This window comes from Pseudochaenichthys georgianus, chromosome 1 (assembly GCF_902827115.2).
Source record: "Pseudochaenichthys georgianus chromosome 1, fPseGeo1.2, whole genome shotgun sequence".
Lineage (NCBI taxonomy): Eukaryota > Metazoa > Chordata > Actinopteri > Perciformes > Channichthyidae > Pseudochaenichthys > Pseudochaenichthys georgianus.
The window spans coordinates 8,558,983-8,580,925 of NC_047503.1; the positions used below are offsets into that span (position 1 = coordinate 8,558,983).

The following is a 21,943-nucleotide window of genomic DNA, read 5'->3' on the forward strand; positions in this document are numbered from 1 at the left end:
GATACATCTCTCAACACCCATATGAAACAGAACTGTAAGCAGATTTTTTTTTTCTTTATGGATATTTTATAAATCACTCCCCTTTCAAACTGTATTCTTGTTTATTAATAACAACTTTTTTGTACTGTCATATAGTATTTTATACCTGTTTTTCACCTATTCTCTTATTGTTTTATAACTATAATGATCATATAAAGGTGTGCCTTTACCTCACTGAGCTGAGGTTATCAGAGCCGCTCAGTCTTTCAGGAGAGAGCTCTCTAAAGCTCTCCCCCCACGGCCGCTTACACAGTAAATTCCAATGTTAATAAAAGCACACAGAAGCTGTGTACGTTTTTTGGGAGTTTGATTTATTTTAAATTAATACAAATACAAAATTAAAACCTATAATTGCACACTAAAACCATTATTTCAAAAAAATAACAATTTCACATAAACCTCTGTTTTTTACTGGGGCTGGGGCAGTTCAACTTGATTTTGGGGGGGGGGGGGTGTGTGCCATAGTTTATTTTTTTTCTCCTCAATTTTCGGCGCCCCCTATGGGTTGATGTGCCCTTAGCATTTGCCTATACTGCCTATGCCGAGGGCCGGCCCTGCCCACCCCTGATCTAAATCAATGGCTTTCAGGAATAGGAATACTGAGGTTACTGAATCAAAAAACAGGTGAGGTTAATGCTGCAACTTACCTTAGGCAGGGAGTATTTGGGGAGTTTGATTTGTATAAAAAGGTCTCTCTTGTAGGACACATAATATGTGGCTCGTCCTGATGTAGGAACCTGTAACACATAAAGTAATATGTATTTCATATTGAATAAAACATGCAGGTTGTATGCACGTTGCTTCTCTTTTACCAGTGATGGAGGTCTGATGTTGAACAAATGCAAGGACACCTTTTACTCATGTGTCACAGAATCATTGAGACCATATCATATTTTTCTGCAAGTAATTACAGTGGTGGGTCAAAGCATACATTCATCACCTTGTCACTTTGTCCAGCGGGTTTCCAAGACGCTGCTTGGAAACACAGCTGTTTTAAAATGGTATAGGCATTAACAGCAATTTCCCAGTTTGCATCCAAATGACACTTCATATTATTGATGTCAATGCGTTTTGGTGGTTTCCAAGTGAAATTTGATAAACATCTCGTAGGTAGATCAACAGTCGCATTAATGTTTGTCTAGAGAACGTTTTAAGTTGCCAAACCAAGAGATGTTTTCCTTAGTGGTAGCCACTTTGCAAACACTCCTTTTATCAAGGTCTCATGTGTTTCCTCGTCATCATATTTTCTCCAATCAAATGACGTGTTGTATCAAAGTGTACATCCATCTCCCACTCTCTTATGCTGGCTGGTTTTCAAGACACTGCTAGATAGAACGTTTTTTTTGTGTTTTAACTTCTATTGGCATTCATAGCGACCTCACCTTACATTCAGAGGACGCTACCCTCTCTAGGTGTCAAGGTGCTTGGTGGTTTCAAAGTGGACTTTGGTAAATATCTGGGTGGTGAATCAATAGTCTCATTATTCGTTTTTCACGGAAATCTTTAACTTCCCTAACCGAGCCTCATCTGCAGGCTAAGACCAAAAGAAGTTGTCCGTAAAGATAGACACTTTGCAAACACTCCTTCGATCAAGACCTCAGGCGTTTCCTCATAAATGAAACCATATCATATTTGATCCAATCATTTGAAGTGGCGGGTGAAAGACAACATCCATCTCTCACTCTCTTTGTTCTGCCGGTTTTCAAGGCACTGCGAAACAGACGTTTTTTTCATTTTTTTTTCCTTTTAAGGGCATTTATAGCGATCTCCTGGATTGCATTCAGAGGATGTTGCCCTCTCCAGATTTCAATCTGCTTGGAGGTGGACCTTGGTAAATATCTGGGTGGTGAATCAATAGTCTCATTATTCTTTGTCCAAGATAATCTGTAAGTTACCTAACCAAGCCTCATCTGCACGCTAAGAAACAAATAAGTTGTCCTTAAAGGTAGCCCCTTAACAAACAGCTGATGCGGCTAAAAAACACAGGGTTGGTGGCTGTTGAAGAATTAGCCTCAAGGCCATGGAAGTTCAACACTTTATACTCATACACACAGAGAGACAGTGCAAAGTGAGACTGCAGCAGAATAACACACTTTTTAGTCCTATCAATAATAATAATAATAATACTAATAATACTCGGAAAAACCTTCAAATCAGGCCTGTGGCTCGCTGCTGAAAATACGTGATATATCAGTAATAACGTTGTATGGCAGGGCTGATTCTTTTTTACTGATCTTTAAGTTCTCTGAATGGCCCAGAAGAGAGAAAACAAGCTATATTGACGGAGTAGCGGTGAGCACTGCAGAACAGTCCCACATGTAATCGAGTGCAGGAGCATGAGATCGATGGCGGGGTAACCAGAGGCGGTTTGAACTTTAAGAGGAATTGGTATGATTGATTTTTCCCCCCCATCCCTTCAGGATCTTTCGTCTGTGACGCATACGTGTTAAAATGTGGAGGTGCTTGAATTGAAGGGGAGGTTTAGGTTGAGTGATTGTGAGTCTACTTGAAATACTTCGGAGAGGTCAAACAGGATTGAAGGATCTTTGGAGAACAACTCTGTTTCTTTGTCTAATGTGCTGCCAAGGCCAGTAGGAGTTGTGCAGGAAGCTCATGCCTGTCGGTGGCTCAGGGAAGCAGGCCTCTGAAAAATAGCTTTTTCTCTCCTGAATAAAGCATTTAGTGGGATCAAAGAGCTGGAAGAGTGCCATTGCGAGTACTACAACTACTACAACTGCTACTACTGACATATGAATCAATAGCAGAATCTATTCGTTTAATGTATTATTTAAAATGTATTATTTAAAATGTATTATTTTTTATTAAATAACACAAACCAACATTAAATGCAGTTTTTACAGTGTTTGTACTGGCTGATGTTAGACTTGACGCTTAACTTTTTTTTCTTCAAAATGCTGGTTCTCTTTCAATTTCTCTCATTATTATCATAATCAAGGACAACGGCTCAGTGGAGAACAAAAACAGGTTTGAGAGGGTTACTTTATCCACCGATTACCAAATACCTGTAAACAATAAAGATATAGTAACTTATTATCACACTAAATAAGAAGTGTAACATGAATAGTTTATACTAGTTTTACAATACTTTCACAACAAAAACAAGAACACTAGCGGGTTTAGCTCCTAATATGGATACAATAATATGGTTGACCCATTGATTTTAGCCTAACGTTAGCTTTTTACTTCACCAAATGGTGTATATATGCAGAGATGTTCCTGTGTTTGCCCCCCAAAGCTTATTTTATACATTCAATGGAATCCTTCCGCTTGCTAACATCCGGGTCAACATACAAACATATATCATCACTGCACCACTCAACAATGTCTTCATTATGTTGGGTATGGGCTTTTATATGCTGGTGGGATATGGAAAGGTGGGGGGATCAGTGTGTGGAGGATTTTATAAAAGATGGTTTTCACTCAGTTTGTTATTACAGTGTCAGGTAGGTTTGTGGAGGTCATGGGTCATCCAACTCTCGCTCTAAGAAAGTGGTGTTTTGAGCAGCTGGTTGTAAAAATAGTGAAGTTGGTTAAAAGATTGTTGAAGGTAAGTGCAAGCGCTGGTCTAAAGTGCTTTGGTCTTATTCCTTTGGATAGAGATACATTTAAGAGGCGAAGAGGTAGGTAGAAAACATTGCCCCATACTTTTCTTCCTAAAAGGTCCTGAAAACCGAGCGCAACGACAATTTGTGGAGGTAGATTTGAGAAGAAGTTTTGTGGACTAGCCATGTAATTATACTCCCTTTTCCTGTTCACTTTTTATATTCATGAACACTCATTTGCACAATGTCAAAGTAAATAATATTCAAGCTTTAGAGGAAATTAAAATGCAACCCATAAATCGCATCTGTGTTACTTAGAATTCAGGACATTACCATTTCAGATTGTTCTGTCACACAAATCATGATTACATTGACAAATCGGGCAGGGGCTAGTATGAATATTAAAAACGTAGTCTGGCTTCCCAGAAAACCAAAGCACAAATGTTCAGTTGAGGTTCGAGTAAAATCAGATTGATATATGTATGTATGTATGCCAAGTGCTATATTTTACTTGAGAGATATTTTAATAGAACCATAGGAAATATATAGGTGATTTTGTGGGAGTCAAGGTGAGGAAATGATCATTAGGAAGTATCAAATTGGTCTAATAATACATCTGCTTAAGCAATATTTTGATTATGAATGTGAAATAAATCTCTCAAGTGGCACTATTATTCCAAGAAAAGCTTTAATTGACGTTTGACTCCTGCAGGCCAGGAGGATGATATCCCTGGCTTGGAAGAACATGGATTAACCTTTGAAAAATGTATGGGTTAAAGGAAGGAAAGGACATTTTGAAAAAGTGCGGCATCGCTTACAAACATTACTAACAAGTATATAGGCACTTTGAAATTGTTGGAATGCTAAATGCTTTTATGTTTGTCTTTTTATTTATTTATTCAATCTGATATATATTCATGTATTTTTTTGTAATTTTGATTTACTACCTCGTTTAGTCACGTGATGTTTTTTTGTTTTGTTAATTGGAGCTACTAAGTGTTTAAAGTAAGTGGAATTTTACATATTATTTAGGAATAACTGTCTTGCTTCAGCATGTGCCATTTAATTATATTCACTGTCTGTATTTGTGAATGTGACTATTTGTATTTGAGGAGAATATGCAATAAACAAAATTCAGATATTTAAAGAATCTATATGTTTCTGAGGAGCTCGCAGAGCAAATCAAAATAAATTGAAAACTGAAATTGAAAATTGTTCAGAAACCAGCAACCTCCGAATGGAGTGCCTAATGATATGATCTTTTTTAACACAATGTAATGCACAATGTAATGACATGTGCACCTAACCTGATTGAAAATGTATGAAATCCATTATTGGATTTCTTAACCAATAATGTAATAAAATGTTCCGCCTGATATTGTAATTCCAACATTGTTTTCCAATAATGTAATGCATTTCAGGGGGGCCTATATATTTTTTAATCTGATTATTTTGAAGGATTATGTCCTAATGTTTGAAGACATTTTGTTTTTCAGAAGTGAAAACTTTTGTATGTATGTATGTATGTATGATACTGTAAGTACTATCTTTACAGCACACATTTGATTTCCTCTTTGGAACGACAGTACATTTCACAATCGATAGCAAGGAATACGTTCCTATCAGGCAAAGATGCATTTAAGTAAAATTGGAAATGAACCCGCCCATAGCCATGCTGAAAGATGGTCCATTATAACAGAGTGGAGTTCAAATTGAATTGCCATCAGTTGCACCCCCAAGGTTTGTAATCAATGATAATTACCTTTCTTGTACTTTTAAAGGTGGCCTCACCGAATAAGTTAGAGAACCACTGCTTGAACTTAGTACATTTTATGGGGAATTTTTTATCTCCCTGCTTATTAATTTCCTAATCACTAATTCACTGTTTTAATCAAATTAGCGTTTGCAATGGTGTTAAAATAAAATAAAAACATTATTTGTTTAATGTGTTTTATTACATGTTTGACCATATTCAGTGCAACAATTGTATAACACAAACAAAGTATGACATTATAGGGTAAGGGTTAGGGTCACCTGAGCTACATATAGATGAGCTTGTGTTTTGTGTCTTTGTTTATTTATTCTACCCATCTTTAAAAAAAAAATCGTAATTAGTCATTCATTAGAAATAACGAAATACTACGATAATACACACTTACATCTCAGTTAGCATAGCCAAGCTAGTAATGGACATATTTTCCTGAGAGTTTATGTCTAGGTAGCATAATCCATCAGCTAGCAGGTAGTGAGTGGTGTTAGAGCCCTACCTGTATGAATATGTAGTCATCCTGAACCACCAGCGAGCTGATGTCGATGTATCCAGGGAACGGGTAGTTCCTGTTAGCTTCTGTGCACGTCTGAGCTCTGCACGTGACATACTGCACATCTGTCCCATGGGAAGACATACCAAGAGCATGATCATCTTATGAATACTACATCATCTGTAGTACATATTAATATATTGAGCTTTGAATGGTAGCCGTTTTTCGTCAATAATAATAATAATAATTTTCTAAGCTAATAATGTGTTGTTGTGTTGTACTCCACATTATGTTTGACATTTTCTCTGCCTCTCTTTGTAGCACCAGATGTATTTTTATCATGTGAAGATTGCAGCATCTCTGCCTGCAAATCACACAATGGTTATATGAGAAACAAATCATGTGAATATCTTTGATTAGAGCTACCACGCCACACAGGCTGGCATTAACAGTTTCACCTATCCTATGGAGGACCTTGGTGGTACTGCCATTCAGAGTTATGGAGCTGACATTCAGCGAGTGAAAGGGAAGGGGAAAAAAAGGCCATATTAATCATTAAGCAGTGGGTTCATTGGTAGGTAAAGCCTGTACTGTTTCCCTGGGGATTACTGCTTTTATCCAATAGGAATGTATTCCTATAGAGACCTGTTCAATACTCCCCTTTGATCTGAATGTGTGTGTGGGAGTTACTCACTTCCATCCGGCGTATGAGCCTCCATGTGGACCAGATCTGGCTCTTTGTCGAGGCCGGAAACAGACCTTGGAGAGAATGATACCGTGGAAGAATACATCACCGTAACGTTAACAACTAGAAAGTGATGTAAAGATATAAAAGAAAGAGAAAAATGCCCAAAAGTTGTCAGTGCAGAGGTGCGAACAGAAACAAAGGGACAAAGGTCTTGCAGAGGCTAACCCTAACTGTGGGAGCCATATGTGTTTTTCATTTATTATGTGGTGCTTTTTTTTTTTACATATTATTGGTGGGGGGCTTGCACTAGATTTAGGGGTAGGTTGGAGTAAGTTGTAATTTAACCTGGCTGCATTCGCCCACTCACTTGGGTTCAGAGAGAAGTAGGCTACACTAACAAAAACTAAAATATTGACTTTATTTAAATGTATTATATCAACAGATTGCGTATAACTGTATTAGGTTAGTTGAAAGTAATAATATTAAGTTGAACCTATTATTTTTTATTTAAACTTAATATTTTTGCTTTCAACTAACCTAATACAGTTATGTGAAATACATAATTCAGTCAATGTCTCAGTTTTTTCAGTGTAGTGAGTCTGGAAGTGAAACTCCCTGTTGACCAAAGTCTCTGCACAATTCTTCTATCGCAATATATAAGTGCAATTTCATCCCATTTTCCACCACAAAATCCATCACAATCTCTCTTCCACTACTGGTTCTGATTGTTTTTTTCCCCTGTGTTTGGAATAAATGGTCAAATGAATGTAAGTGATGGACTGGATTTGTTTGCGTGGGTCAAAGTGTTTCCTTCCTGTATTCAGCCCCTCGCAGCTTTTTTGGACTGCATGACGGTGCCTGAGAGGGCTTGTTGACATTCGGGGGTTTATAAAGGTGGCCAACTGTCACTGGAAACTTACCTTAAATGTAATTTGTATTGGTTTATTTTAACAATGTGATTGCATGATTCCTTATGAGTGAGTACTGTGAGCTAATGAGCAAAAATAGCAAACAAAGTCATTTCAAATATACTGACAAAACACTTACAATTTTGAAACAGTTGGCCAACTTCACAATATTTGCAGGTTTTTGTGGTTGCATGTTTCTCCAAATTATTCAATTGTTTCCAAACCCATGTGGAAACCCATGGCATGTGTTGTCAAATTGGTGAAGCTGTGTCTTCATTTGCATGTGTACGGTAACAGTTGTGTTTTTTTTAATTGCATCATTTTTTGAAACTGCAGCGCGTTGTGTCTAGAGCCATTATAACGTGTTAGCCCCCTGTCGGCCACAGTAGCCACAGCAGCAATACTAACCCAACAGCACAGGGATTCTTCCTTCATATTCTCAATGCCACATTATTGCCAGCACATCCACAAACTGTAGACAAGTTCCATTCCAGCACAATGCAACACTACACATAAATAGTCTTCTTATCATCGACTGTGTTGTGCAGGGTCAGCCCACTCTCTGTCTTTAAGTATACCTCTGGGTATAATCTTGCTTTCTTGCTCATTTCACTGCGTGAGGATTAGACTGGGTAGACATGGCTTTCTAATTCTGGCAATATTTCATATTCCTTGGAGGCGGATGAAGCCATTGTCCAAATGCGGCCAACTGGAGGCCTGCCTGGCCATTGCTAGCGACCCATTCAGTGTTTAAATGTCCTTGAAGGGGCTTTGGCGGTGAAGGGCGGAGCAAGCGATGGATTGTGCACATTCTTTAGGATTATACCACAATGGCACGGAAAAAACTAAGATTTATGCAAGTTAGAGTGGATATAGCCACCAGCAATATTACGCACACCCCAGTCACCTCACAGAGGGGGTGAGGGCAGTGAGCTGGAATAGATCCGGGCCTTAGTTTGTGATGAGTGTGCACTTTCAGACTTAGTAGGTACACAGCAGGGGGAGTGAGCAGTAGACGGGACTGGATATGAAGCGACAGGGACGTCCCAGATCCATTGAGTCATAGCTCCTCATACTGTATGTAAGCTTCTGTTTCTGCATGCGTATAAAACCACCCCCTTTTTATTCTATTGCTTATATTTATGTGCAATGTGCCCACTACGAGCCAGGCGCGTTTGAGAAATGAAGTGAAATGCTGAATGCAACGTGTGTTCTGAAGGAGATTATCTCTGCCTGATTGTATCAAGGGGTAGATGATATGCAGAATTCCAGCAGCATCACCAGTCATTCACACACCTCGTCCCAAGCCATCAATATCCCTTTGCTCAGTCGCGTGGAGTAACAATTTCTCCATTCCTGAGTAAACTAAACTTTGGAGGAGAGGAGTGGACATTTAAAAAAATTGATGACTCACCAGTAGAATCGGCTCGGCGTGACACGTTCGTGAATGAGCTGCCACTTTCTTCCAAAGTCCACCGAGCTGTACAACTGCAGAGAAAAAAACAAAAAGTCAGTCTCGTTAGCAAGATGAATGGACGTTTACACATCAGCCCGGCTAGTAATTAGAAGGGCTGATTTAAAAGTCGTAACAGTGACGAGGGAGCTGGAAACATGCTGGATAATTCCAGGGAGGAGGCTGTAAAGCATCGTCAGGAGACATCGAGCTGAAATGCTATCATCATTACCAACTGGCAATTTAAGCTACCATATTGTCACAGATATAGGCATCTTTATTGCCTTACAAATTAGAGCTTTGGGTTTAAAACCATGCACATAACAGGAATGATACAATAGAAGTGAAATAGAGATGACATTTATGAGGCCACTTTTTGCTTCATCATCAAAATATTTGGTGTAATCCAGTGGGTTTTAAAAGGTAGCTGACAGAGGCAAACAAGGCATACATGCTGAAAATATAAGACCTACACTGCATTTTAAAACATTCACAGCTATTACTAAAAGCGCTGCTTTACCGAAACGCTGCAAACAACAAACTGGGACACTAAAAAGTGACGCACACAGCTGGGACCGTGGTGAAGTGGGTGAAGATGTTTTTTTCTCATTTGCATGTGTCTAGGCACATCTCTGTTTGTATATTTTTGCATCATTTTGGAAAGTGCAGCCTGTTTTGGGGCTTTGTAGTGTGTTTGCCCTTGTCGTCCAAGTTTAACCGGCTGTTGAATGCTTGACTGTTTCTTCAGCACTCAATCAAATTCAATGTCCTGTAGAATGAGCATACGTGAATGCAAATAATGATATATAACACAGCTGCCGTTCAGGTGTTTAGTATGTAGCCAGTGGCTCAAATTCAATGTATTAATGACATCTTCTGGTGCCAGGGTGAACAATTAATAACCTGGGTGCATTTCCTAACACTGTCTTGATTGATGTTGTAGACACAGCTCCCCATTGTTGTTTCCTCGCAGCACGGAGAGTCGGAGGCCCCAGTTGAGCTCTATGCTAATGTTCCTACTTGTGGTACCTTTTATCACAGCAAATCTGACACTTACCAAGATAAAAGGATACACATTAGTCACACCGCTGCAGCATTTATTTGTCAGCTACGCAAGGGAACATCTATCTATGCCAGGAGGTGTGTTTTACAATATACAAATGACAGTTTATCAGTTTCTTCAGAGCATGTACAGCTAGTGTGCCATACTCTTGATATAACAGACTGCTTCTTATTTGAATCACATGGATGTGTCATGATCTTGGTTTTTGTTTTTTATTTTGTAAAAACACTGTCCCTGTGTCGTGTCTGTTTTTAATTCCTGTTCTGTGTTTTTTCTCGCCTTTTTTTAGTATGTCCTGGCCTTATAAAGTGTTGGAGCAATGAATCCTAAAACTTGGAAATAACTTTGCATTTTGACACTTTCAGTTGCCGTGTCTTGAAGTAAATGGGTTTATAAACGCGTTTGTGGTTAAAGGCTGTATATAAAATATTTTCTTATTTTCTCCGTAAATACCCCACTCGTGAATCTCTGAAGCTTCTTTTTGTTAAATTAACGTTGGTTGCCAATAAATAAACTAATACACGTCATCAAACCGACACAAGTCCACCTTTAGCTTAAGGGTGGTTATGAACAGCCAGTTTGATTATAGTATTTTGTTAGCTTTTAATCTACAAATATCACAAAGTGGTGTTAATAGGTGGAGATTAACCTGCTGAAAAACATGTGATAAGGATCATAAACGGTTGATGGCCACAAGGCTTATTTTCTGCAATATACTGTAATCCAATGGATAAATCCCATTGCTTTTTGTCGAGGGACCCATTGCAATGCTAATTTCCGGGTTGGCCTACAGAAATATGTAAATAGCCCTGAAACAACCTGAGCCTTAGTACACCTGTACTTTATCCTCGCATTAGTCCTGTTCTTTGTTAAATCTTTGTCAGATTCTAATATGTTATATCAAGAACAACGTCTGTTTGGTTCTGATTGCCTTGCCTGGCCTAGTGAATGTTAAATTAAAGTATTTATGTTAAAAGTTCCTGTTTACTCTACTCACTTTCATTTGTGACCATCCTGGTTATGCGTTGTGTGATACGATACATAACGTTAACCTTCTATCATATCATTATTCTATCATATTATCACCACTTCAAGTTCATGCCTCTGTTTGAAGTGCTTGCCAACGATGAGTAATGACAAGAGACCAAAGCTTCTTTATTCTGTCATGTGCAGTTGAAGCGTAGGTCTTGCATAAGCTGGAAGCAAACATTTGTCCCAACCGTGATGAAGTTGAACTCATTCTAATATGCAGTACTCATAGGCGTCCACTCTACAGAAAATATGATTCCTGATTCTTCCAACCTCAGTAATGAAAGTTCCCCAGCGGAGCCTTTGAGTGAGTGTAGCAGGGCAGCAGGCAGAGTCTCTCATCACTTTGGACAGTGACATATGACGCCAGCGGCCAGGCTCAGCTTTTCCTCTCTCCATTCATCAGTTCAATGACATCTTACATTTTAAAGCTTCAGAGCTGTCACAAAGTAAGCTTCATAGTTTCCCTCTCACTTCGATAAATCAGCGATTTGGTGCCAGCTGCCGTGGCACCATGCTGACAGCCGAGGCCGCCGGCAGAGGACGGGAGCTCAAATGGTGATTGAGGAACACCTTAGTTGGATTCATCTATTCATGCTGAAAACGTTTGGGTTCATTAGGGTGCAGGTATTGGACATTCAGCTGAAGGTGCTTTGAAATGCTGTTGTGGACTTTTTAGTAGGTTGTTAATCACATTTGTGTAGGTTTTGTTTTTTTATTTCAATGGTAACTATGACCAATATTCAGTTAGAAGAAAGGACATTTACAAATCGTTTTGATAAATTAACAAATCGTGTTAGTAATATCTTGTGAAGCTGACAATTGAGCGGCCCGACCAAGTAAGGAGGCAGAGGCAGAACGTCCTGATACTACCCGGCCGGTGTGGAAATGTATTCATCGTTGGTACATGATAAACAACATCAATTTCCCCATATGACTGTCTCCAGCACTATCCCTTTTTCTCAATGAGCCTAAAATGCCACCCTTTATAAGCCCAACAATGGACTGTACCTTCAAAAGGGGTGGTATGTGCACAGATGGTTAGCTCAGATAATGAAAACCAGTAAAATATAAATAAACATTACTTGGAAATAACAAACATCTATTAATTAAAGTATACTTCATTAATGTATGAAAGGAAAAAGCAAAAACATGTGGGTTTGCTATCCTGGCTCCAAAATTGTGGAATGAGCTCCCCATTGACATCAGGACAGCAGAAAGCCTGCACATCTTCCGGCGCAGACTGAACACTCATCTCTTTCGACTCAACCAAGCGGCAAACTCTGGGGAACAGCCGGGAAGCCAATACGGAAGTGCCACACAGTGCAGTTCATATATTGGCCGATAGGCGATGGCTGCAGAAAGGAGCAATTTCCATAGACCCCCATGTTAAAATGCCCAACTTTACAGCAGAAAAAAACATGTTTCTGTCCCTGGCTCCATACATTTTTATTATCGATATAGTTAGATTCCACCTTCATGATTATGGATCTGTGAGTGAATTGTTTTCTAACGCGACCCTTTTATTTATATTAGGTCTTAAAGTGTGTGCATAAATTAGGGCGTGGTCACATTGAGTGACGGCTCTGTCAAGTGCCTGCCGCTGTTAGCTTCTTGTCTCTCTGCTAGCTGCTCCGTGAAGCTAGCAACAGGGACTCTGCCTGCTCAGCTCATCCAGGAAACACAACTTGTAGCCGGCCGTGGTTGTTTGTTCTTCATGCTTATATATCGGACTATTGTGACTCGCTCTGCGGTTAAAACAGACGGTGCATGAATGCGGTAAGTAAAATTCGAGTGCGCTTTATTTATGTGTTAATGATTTTAATCAGCTACATAATGAATGGTAAGGCTTGAGTTAGCATGTAAGCTAGTGGTAGCTACATCGGTGCTAACAATGCTAATCGTAGCCTCCACGTTAAAATCATAGACTGTATATATAAAGGTTAAAACGAAATAGACAAGTGTTAAGCGGGATAATACTGTTGAACAAACGGCTTCTGTTTGAGGTTGATAAAATAAGGTTACATCCTTGTAACTTAGAGATATTTTATTATGTAGGTAGAACTGTATGCATCTAAGGTTAATTTAAATTGGCTATGCTCAAGTATGTAGACAAGCTAACGTCGAAGTAGTGTATGTGAAATCAACCTCACAATAAGATGTGTGTATATTACAATTATTAATGTCATATTTCAAGATGATTACTTAGATATTACAATATGGTTGGTTGAGCTGGAGCATTATTGAGCTTACACGTTAACGTCACAGTCATATCTGAAGAACGAACCCAAACCTTGTTGTTTTTATTAATTGCATTAATAAATGGGTATCAAATAAACAGTAAGCATTGGTAACACAACTTCCAAAGTTACAGTAAAATAAAAAGGACCCTGACTCGGACAATACACAATCCAACATGTTCAACAGAAGAGAATAAGTTATATTGTTTGTACACATGGTACTTTACATATATATCTGTTTGTTTAAGGTGTCCAGGTGATGCAGACAGGCTGGACCAGAGAGTGAGAGACAGAACTGGACTCCTCACAGCAGTGAACTTCAGCTCAGGTACAAAGACTCTTTTGTTCATACTGTACAAAGAATCAAGAAAGATATTGGTTTAAATGAATGAAGTATTGACTTTAATACACTGATATACATTCCATTAAACAATACTAAATACTAGATCACCTACACATCAGTTAAGTTGAGGGTTTATTCCATGCAAAAAGATACATTTAGATATTTAGCAATATGACTTTGTCAGCTTTCTAATTTAATGTATTGAAGGCAAAGATATTTAACACAGTGAGAACTGCTACTATTTATCTCTCAATATTGTCTGTAAAAAACGTGGTAAAAGTTATTCTTTCAGTGAGACAACAGAGCAAGCTTCTACAGTTGCACTACGTTTTAATAACAGTTAAATATTATTTTGATAATAACATATATTTCAATGTTGATGAACTTCATACTGTTCATTCATAATCTGATTGTCTTTGTAGCTCACTGTTAAAATAAAAAAAAACCATTACAATTACAAAATAATTATATCTACAGCCCCTAAACACACAAACACACCGCTTTCATAAATAACACACTTGTTCTGCAATAATATGTTTTATGTTTCTTGTCATTTTTGTTAGGAAAGGACATGCCTGAAAGACACAACATTTTCCCCTTCTCTGAGGGTCAAGAAGAACATCCAAGAGCAACATTAAAAGCTGATGTTATGAGATTTTAAGACCAGTACAGGACATTCACTAAGAAACTACTTTTATTGTAAAAACAGTCAGCTGATCGAATGCAGCTATTTCCACATCTACACTCCATCCGCTGATTATTTCTATGTGCCTCACTTTATGAGCTTCACATCACCTGTGCCTTGTACCGCAGAGTTTGCAACGTCACAAATAAATGGGGCCAATCTTCAGTCAGATGTGAATGTGTAATCTAACATTTTCAGTAAGAATAATGGACAAAAGGAATGCAAATACAAATACAATTTATTGAAATGTGAACCAAAAGTTAATCAAATGTTTTAAATAAAAAGCACATATGGACAGAAGGTGTAAACCTATTAAATGTATAAGTAAACACATTTAGTCAAATAAAGTGACAGACTAGGCCTGTGCAGTTGGTATCAGCTATGCCCAGCATGGGCTCCTTCATCAGCCCTGGTCCTCCTCGCTGAGGAAAGACCCTCAGTCCTCTCCAAACCAACAGACAGGACGTCCATCACACGGAGGTTTCTCCCTGAAGTCTCTGCAGCCCTCTGGACACCACGCTGTCTCAGTCCGTCCACACTGAATATGAGAGGGGGAAAATGAAAATAATAAATGCTTTAGACAATAAAAAACATAAAGTTGACTGTTGAGTTGCTCAGTTTTTTTAGATTGTCAATACTATTACTGTATAACTAATATCTCAGGTTAAGAGGCAAATTCAAATAAAGATTGGTCTTTAAATACATTTTGTCTTTTGAATTGTTTGTCTAAAGTCAAGGATCTAGAACTGGTACTTAGTTTGAATAATACAGTCTGGTTATTATGCTCTTTGGAGGAGGCCTCACAGGTAAGAGCACTAACTAGCTACCATCACATGTACCTTAGCTTGACTTAAATGTATAGTTAAGTGATATCAAAATATAAATAACTAATGTCATGCAAACATTAATATATGCTTGATTCCAGTGTTGAATTTAGCACAATTGCATACAAACGTTAAGGGGTTTTAAGATTCTGAAGTATTATGCTAAAAACTCAATAATTTAGATTATTATTTATAGTTTTGCTGAATAGTTTCAAGGCCGCTTACCTTAGAAACGTAAAATGCGACGGCAGCGTGCAGATGGGGAGCATGTTAGCTTAGCTTGGTAGCTTCAGCTAGCTCTGGAACTTCCAGCTCGGTGGCAGCAGGCTCCGCCTCTTTGCCCTTATTTGGAGAAGGCGGGAGTTGAACTCTGACGTCACTGTTGAGCCGTTAGTGGCCGACTCCGCCTACTAAGGGCTTCACGGCAACTCTGCAGAATCACGGACCCTACGTCCATTTATATATGCAGTCTATGGACTCAACCTTGAGCGATAGAATTACTAACAAAGAACTGCTAACAGAGCACTTAAAGGACTGGCTTATCTATAGCCAGTTGAGTAGCACGTGAAATACTTGGCTCTATGAAACCTGATGTACTTATATGATTCTGTTTTCTTCAAGGTTGTGTCTTCCTGGTCGAATGTACTTATTGTAAGTCGCTTTGGATACAAGCGTCAGCTAAATGCAATGTAATGTAATGTAACAAATATTATAAACCAACAACATCAATGTGCATGATATAAAACCACCCCTGCCTCCATCCTGCTCAATAACCCCACCTGGAACGATAAAACCGGGTTCGCCGTTTCCCGGGGACTCTTTACGGTGACGGACCCTGGGACCGGAGATGGGAGAACAGGTGGAGTTGAGTGTTATGATGTTAACTACTGCAGGGATGAGATAACAAATATATAACAGAAATGTATATTTCTTAGTCTAAACAGCTTATAAATGACTAGAATCGCTAATCACACTTTGTTCACCCATAGGTTGGCGTGCCAATCCAGCCCACCGACAGCAAGGATTAATGTGTTCTCATAATGACGTAAACCATTCAATAAAACGGGTTTGAACGCCACCCAAGCTATTTTCATCTTTCATACATCAAATGATTCCTATGCAATATTTTACCGTGGAACAAATTAATATGCTTCGCCAATAGTGAAGCTATATAATACGTACCGAGATCTACGGCCCAGAGATGACCTCTGTTACACATATCAAAGAGAATCCCACACAGACTCTGTAAACTTTACATATTTCTGTACAAAGCTACCTCTTTTAAAATCTGCACAGCTCTCCAGTTACCATCCCAATACTGCACATCATTTATTTTTCAACATTCTAATTCTGAAACTAGAAAAAAAAGGAATGCGAAAATGTATTACAATTTAATTGAACTGATACAAAAACAACAAAAAAAAGTTTCCACGAGAGGGAGCTTCTGTTGTGCACCAACAGAAATGTTGAGTTAGTCACATTCATACTTGCCAACCCTCCCGATTTTCGTGGGAGACTCCCGATTTCATTGCCCTCTCCCGGTTTCCGTTCCTCCCGCATTTCTCCCGATTTCTGACAAAATCAGATTTACTCAGGACTGTTTCCACTCGGACTTTAATACAGCTACACCATTGTTTTGGTTTCCATGGTAGCGCGTCTCTTTAGTAGCGCGTGCAACTGAAAGTCTTAGAGAGTGAGGAAGATAGTCACAGAAAACAGAACAAGAATCGACAACACGACCCTCTGCTCACTCTTTTCCTGTAAACTACAGGTCCAGCCCACACATGCTCCATCAAGGATGGTGCTACAGGCCGCAAGGCAGTGCACTTACAACTACAATAAGCATGTTAATGTTAATCTAACAGCTCCGGCGATCCACTAGCACCAAGATATTTTGTTCCTCACTACGTGAGCGATTTTCTTTTGTTCTCTTTTTGTCATCTCATCCAGAGATTTGATAGTGATTATTTTTGTTCATCTATTGAAAATAAAGTATCTTACAAATACTTTACCTGGGTTGTGCAATTGGGTCCTATACCCTGAGATTCTGAGTTCGTAACAGTTTCTCCAACACTCACTCTCCTAGTCTGCTTTATTAACTTCTGTAACAAAGTGACATCACTATGTGACACTTGCGCTTCTATTGATACATGATATGTTAAGAGGCAGAACATCTCTAAGACGTTGACCAATCATAACAGAGCCGGCTAGCTAACCAATCAGAGCAGACTGGGCTCTGGTTTTAGACAGAGGGTGAAAAGAGGTGCTGCAGCACATGAGACGAATAAAGAGCTTTTTGAACACTTAAGCATGGAAACGTGTCACAGTAGAGGCACAAAATACAAATATTAATATGAAAATTACCATAATGGGGCCCCCTTACCATGCAAGCAATACAGGTGGATGCATGCATTTATTTAAATTTTATATACCCTTAATCGTCCCATAGAGGGGAAATGTACATTCTGCATTTGACCCATCCTAGGCGGTGGTGCCCAATTCGCCACCACCGCCCGATGCATGATATAAAGTGAGAAATTACTATCTGTAGACACCCCCCCCCCCCCCCCCCCGGATTCGAAAATGTGGTTGTTCTAGTTAGACAGACGTCACGGCGGCAGTCACTTTGTGTTGGACGGCCTTTTTTTATAATGTCCATCTTTTCAGTGAATGATCGTCTTGAAAAGGGTACTAACATCAATTCCGCAACAACATCATCTTCACCTGTTGCCATTTCGACGTAAAACAACTATAAAACTTCAAATGAATTGGTACGTAGCACTTACGCTGGATCCTCTGTCTCGAGCCAGTGAACTAACGGGCCTTCTAGAATACCCTGGAACCGAGGGAAACTCTGAAAGAATACGCCCATTGGCTACAACTCAATATATCATTGGTTGATTCAGTGTAAGGGCCAGGGCATTCTATCAAGGATATAGAATACCTTGGTTGAAGGATATTCTACCCAGAGACCCAGAAAAATATCTGATTGGTTACATTTATTTCAACACAAAACCACTGAAATGCGCAAAAAGATCCAAAAAGTGCATGGACCGAGAAAGACAAACACATCCACCTAACACTGTAATATTACAGATCAACAACACAGATATGGTTCTCATGTATTCATTTGATTTAAATTGTATTACATCGTATTTAAATAATTAATGAAATGTTTTTGTTTTTTTCATCTGATCGTCCAGGGTATTCTCTGAATACCTTGAAGGCCATGACGTTCACCACTGCTGTATGCTCTGTTCACAAGGCATATATTTGAATAGACGAACTGTCGTTCGTCTAGGCAAGGCAAGGCAAGTTTATTTATATAGCACCTTTCAACACAAGGCAATTCAAGGTGCTTTACAAAAATGAAAGACATTCAGACAAAGGCATTTAAAAACAGTAAACGATAATAAAAGAAACATTAAAAGAAAAAATACATGAATAAAAAGTACATGAATAAAAAGTTACAGTGCATTAAGATATGAATAGTTCACACAGAAGTTCCACTTTACTGATGCTCAGTTTCAATTAAAATTAAATGCAGTGACAAAAAGATAAGTCTTCTTGCTGGATTTAAAAGTAGTCAGAGTTGTAGCGGACCTGCAGGTTTCTGGGAGTTTGTTCCAGATATTTGGAGCATAATAACTGAACGCAGCTTTACCATGTTTAGTTCTGACTCTGGGGACAGAGAGCTAACCAGTCCCTGAAGACCTGAGAGATCTGGATGGTTCATAATTTAGCAGAAGATCAGAAATGTATTTTGGGCCTAAACCATTCAGTGCTTTATAAACCAGCAGCAGTATTTTGAAATCTATTCTTTGACACACAGGAAGCCAGTGTAAAGACTTCAGAACAGGAGTGATGTGATCCACTTTCTTGTGTTAGTGAGGACTCGAGCAGCAGCGTTCTGAATCAGCTGCAGCTTTCTAATAGATTATTTAGTGAGACCTGTAAAGACACCATTACAGTAGTCCAGTCTACTGAAGATAAAAGCATGGACAAGTGTTTCCAAATCCTGCTGTGACATTAGTCTTTTAATCCTAGATATGTTCTTTAGGTGATAGTAGGCTGATTTAGTAACTGTTTTAATGTGACTGTTGAAACTCAGGTCAGAGTCCATGACTACACCTAGATTTCTGGCTTTATCTGTTGGTTTGAACATTGCAGACTGAAGCTCAGCGCTAACTTTTATACGTTCTGCCTTGGCTCCAAAAACCATTACCTCAGTTTTATCTTTGTTTAATTGGAGACAGTTCTGACACATCCAGTCATTGATTTGTTCAATGCACTTACTCAGTGTTTTAACTGGAGAATAGTCTCCTGGTGAAATGGTTATGTAAATGTGTGTGTCATCCGCATAGCTATGGTAACTTATTTTGTTGTTTTTCACTATCTGAGCCAGTGGTAGCATGTAGATGTTAAAGAGAAGAGGCCCCAAGATGGAGCATTGAGGAACCCCACATGTCATATTTGTCAACTCAGATTTGTATTTACCTATAGAAACAAAGTTGTTTCTGTCCTTTAAGTAGGATTCAAACCAATTTAGAACTGTTTCCGAAAGTCCCACCCAGTTTTCTAGTCGGTCTAGTAATATGTTGTGTTCAACAGTGTCAAACGCAGCACTGAGATCTAATAATACTAACACTGAAGTTCTGCCACTGTCTGTGTTTAAGTGGATGTCATTGAAAACCTTTACAAGAGATCTAAACAGCTAATTAAATGCAAGAAATTACTCAACTGTTGAAAGACTACTTTTTCAATGATTTTACCTAGAAATGGCAGGTTTGATATGGGCCTGTAATTGTTCATTACTGAAGCATCTATATTATGCTTTTTTAAGAGCGGTTTAATGACTGCAGTTTTCAGGGCCTGTGGAAAAACACCTGAGTGAAGAGACTTGTTTACTATATGAAGTAGATCTGAGGCCATGCAAGGAAAAACATTTTTGAAAAACCCTGTTGGAATAATATCAAGGCAGCAAGAGGTGGATTTCAGAAGTTGTATAATGTCCTCTAGGTTTTTATCATTAATCTGATGGAATTGTGTCATGGTGTTTGAATTGATATTAGGTGGACACAGAGACCAAACATTTGCTGTTCCTGATGCAGAGGCACTGACTGCTTGTCTGATTTTCTGAATGTTGTCAGTGAAGAAGGAGGCAAATTCATTGCACGCCCTGGTGGATAGAAATGCAGAAGCTACTGACACTGGGGGGGTTAGTTAGTCTGTCGACGATAGCGAACAAGGCACGTGCTTTGTTTTTGTTTTTGGCAATGATATCAGAGAAGAAAGACTGTCGGGCAAATTTCAATTCCAAATTATAAAGGCCAAGTCTCTCTTTATAGATTTCAAAGTGCACCTGGAGATTTGTTTTTCGCCACCTGCGTTCAGCTTTTCGACAGTCTTTTTTCTCTGTTCTCACGGTCATGGCCTTTCTCCATGGAGATATTTTCTTCCCAGTCACTTCCTTTACCCTAGTTGGAGCAATGGCATCTATAACATTTTTAATTTTTGAATTAAAATTATCTACTAGCTCATTTACTGAGATGTTAGCAGGGGCAAGTGTGGAAGAAAAATTCTGAGTAAACATTTCCCTAGTGTTTTCAGTTAAATATCGCTTTGTGGTTACCTCTTTTTGAAAAAAATTGTGAAGAGAAATAGAGCGCTCAAAGAAAACACAGGAATGATCAGAGAGTGCAACATCAGTCACCACAACCTCAGAGATATTCAGACCCTTTGAGATAATTAAGTCCAGAGTGTGCCCCTTATTGTGCGTGGGCTCCGTCACATGCTGAGTCAGTCCATAGTTATCAAGAACACAAAACAGTTCTTTAGCCCCTCTGTCCTGAGGGTTGTCAACATGGATGTTAAAATCACCAACAATGACTAAACGGTCAAAGTCAATACACACTAGAGACAGCAGTTCAGTAAATTCATCAAAAAAGCTTGCACAGTATTTGGGTGGTCTATAGATATTTAGGAACAGAGCTCGAGAGGAGCATTTCAGCTGAAGGGCCACATATTCAAAAGAAGCAAAGTTCCCATAAGATGTCTTCCTGCATTGAAGGGAATCATTGAACAAAATAGCAACTCCACCTCCTCTCTTATGCATTCTTTCCTGACTCATAAAACTAAAGTTGGGAGGGGTTGATTCGATAAGAACAGCTGCACTGTTATTTTGTTCAATCCATGTTTCCGTTAAAAACATAAAATCGAGATTGTGCTCATTGATGAAATCATTGATTACAAATGTTTTACCTGCCAAAGACCTGACATTTAATAAAGCTAGTTTAAGTTTGTTGAACACACTATCAGTCAGGTGTTTTGTAACAAGCTGTGGCTGACATGGAATCACTTCTAAATGTGATAAACTCACACAAACTTTTGAGCGCTTCCTGTGTCTAAGCTGATTCACCGCTCTTAATCTATTACCTATCAACACAGATATCAGCAAAGCTACAGGCAGGCAGGGCCCTGGCATGTCCTGGAAAGAGTTGAGTGCCATACGCCCTTGAGCCTGGACCCAGCATATATCAGTCAGTGTTTGCATTTTTTACACACACATCCTTATCAGGCTTCAGAGACAGCAGTCTTGAAGGGGGGGAGGACGTTTTGGTCCGAATGATTGTGGTAGGCATGGTAACGGGGTGTTGGTGCGCGTCCAGGGGGAGGAGGTGGTTGCCGTAGGCACGGTGACGGAGACGGGGGAGGTGGTGCGCGTCTCTGCTTCGGTGATTTTGATGGGCATCGTTGAGGAGCGGGGGTAAAGGACATGCTGCCAGCCCTGCGTAGCGCCTTAGTTTGGTTATTGAACTCCAGGAAGGAATCAGTGCCAACCCTCTGT

The 21,943-nt window shown here is 39.1% G+C and overlaps 1 protein-coding gene across 2 annotated transcripts in view; it reads right to left on the reverse strand.

Moving 5' to 3' along the window:
- sorcs3a (sortilin related VPS10 domain containing receptor 3a) overlaps window positions 1-21,943 on the reverse strand; it is a 349,991-nt gene that overhangs the window by 66,196 nt on the left and 261,852 nt on the right. For both annotated transcript variants that reach the window (XM_071204106.1, XM_034082424.2), the window contains exons 5-8: window positions 8,874-8,947; window positions 6,558-6,622; window positions 5,870-5,988; window positions 687-776 (exon numbers count right to left, since the gene is read on the reverse strand). In XM_071204106.1, coding sequence (XP_071060207.1) covers window positions 687-776; window positions 5,870-5,988; window positions 6,558-6,622; window positions 8,874-8,947 — 348 coding nt within the window. The remainder of the gene's footprint in view (window positions 1-686; window positions 777-5,869; window positions 5,989-6,557; window positions 6,623-8,873; window positions 8,948-21,943) is intronic.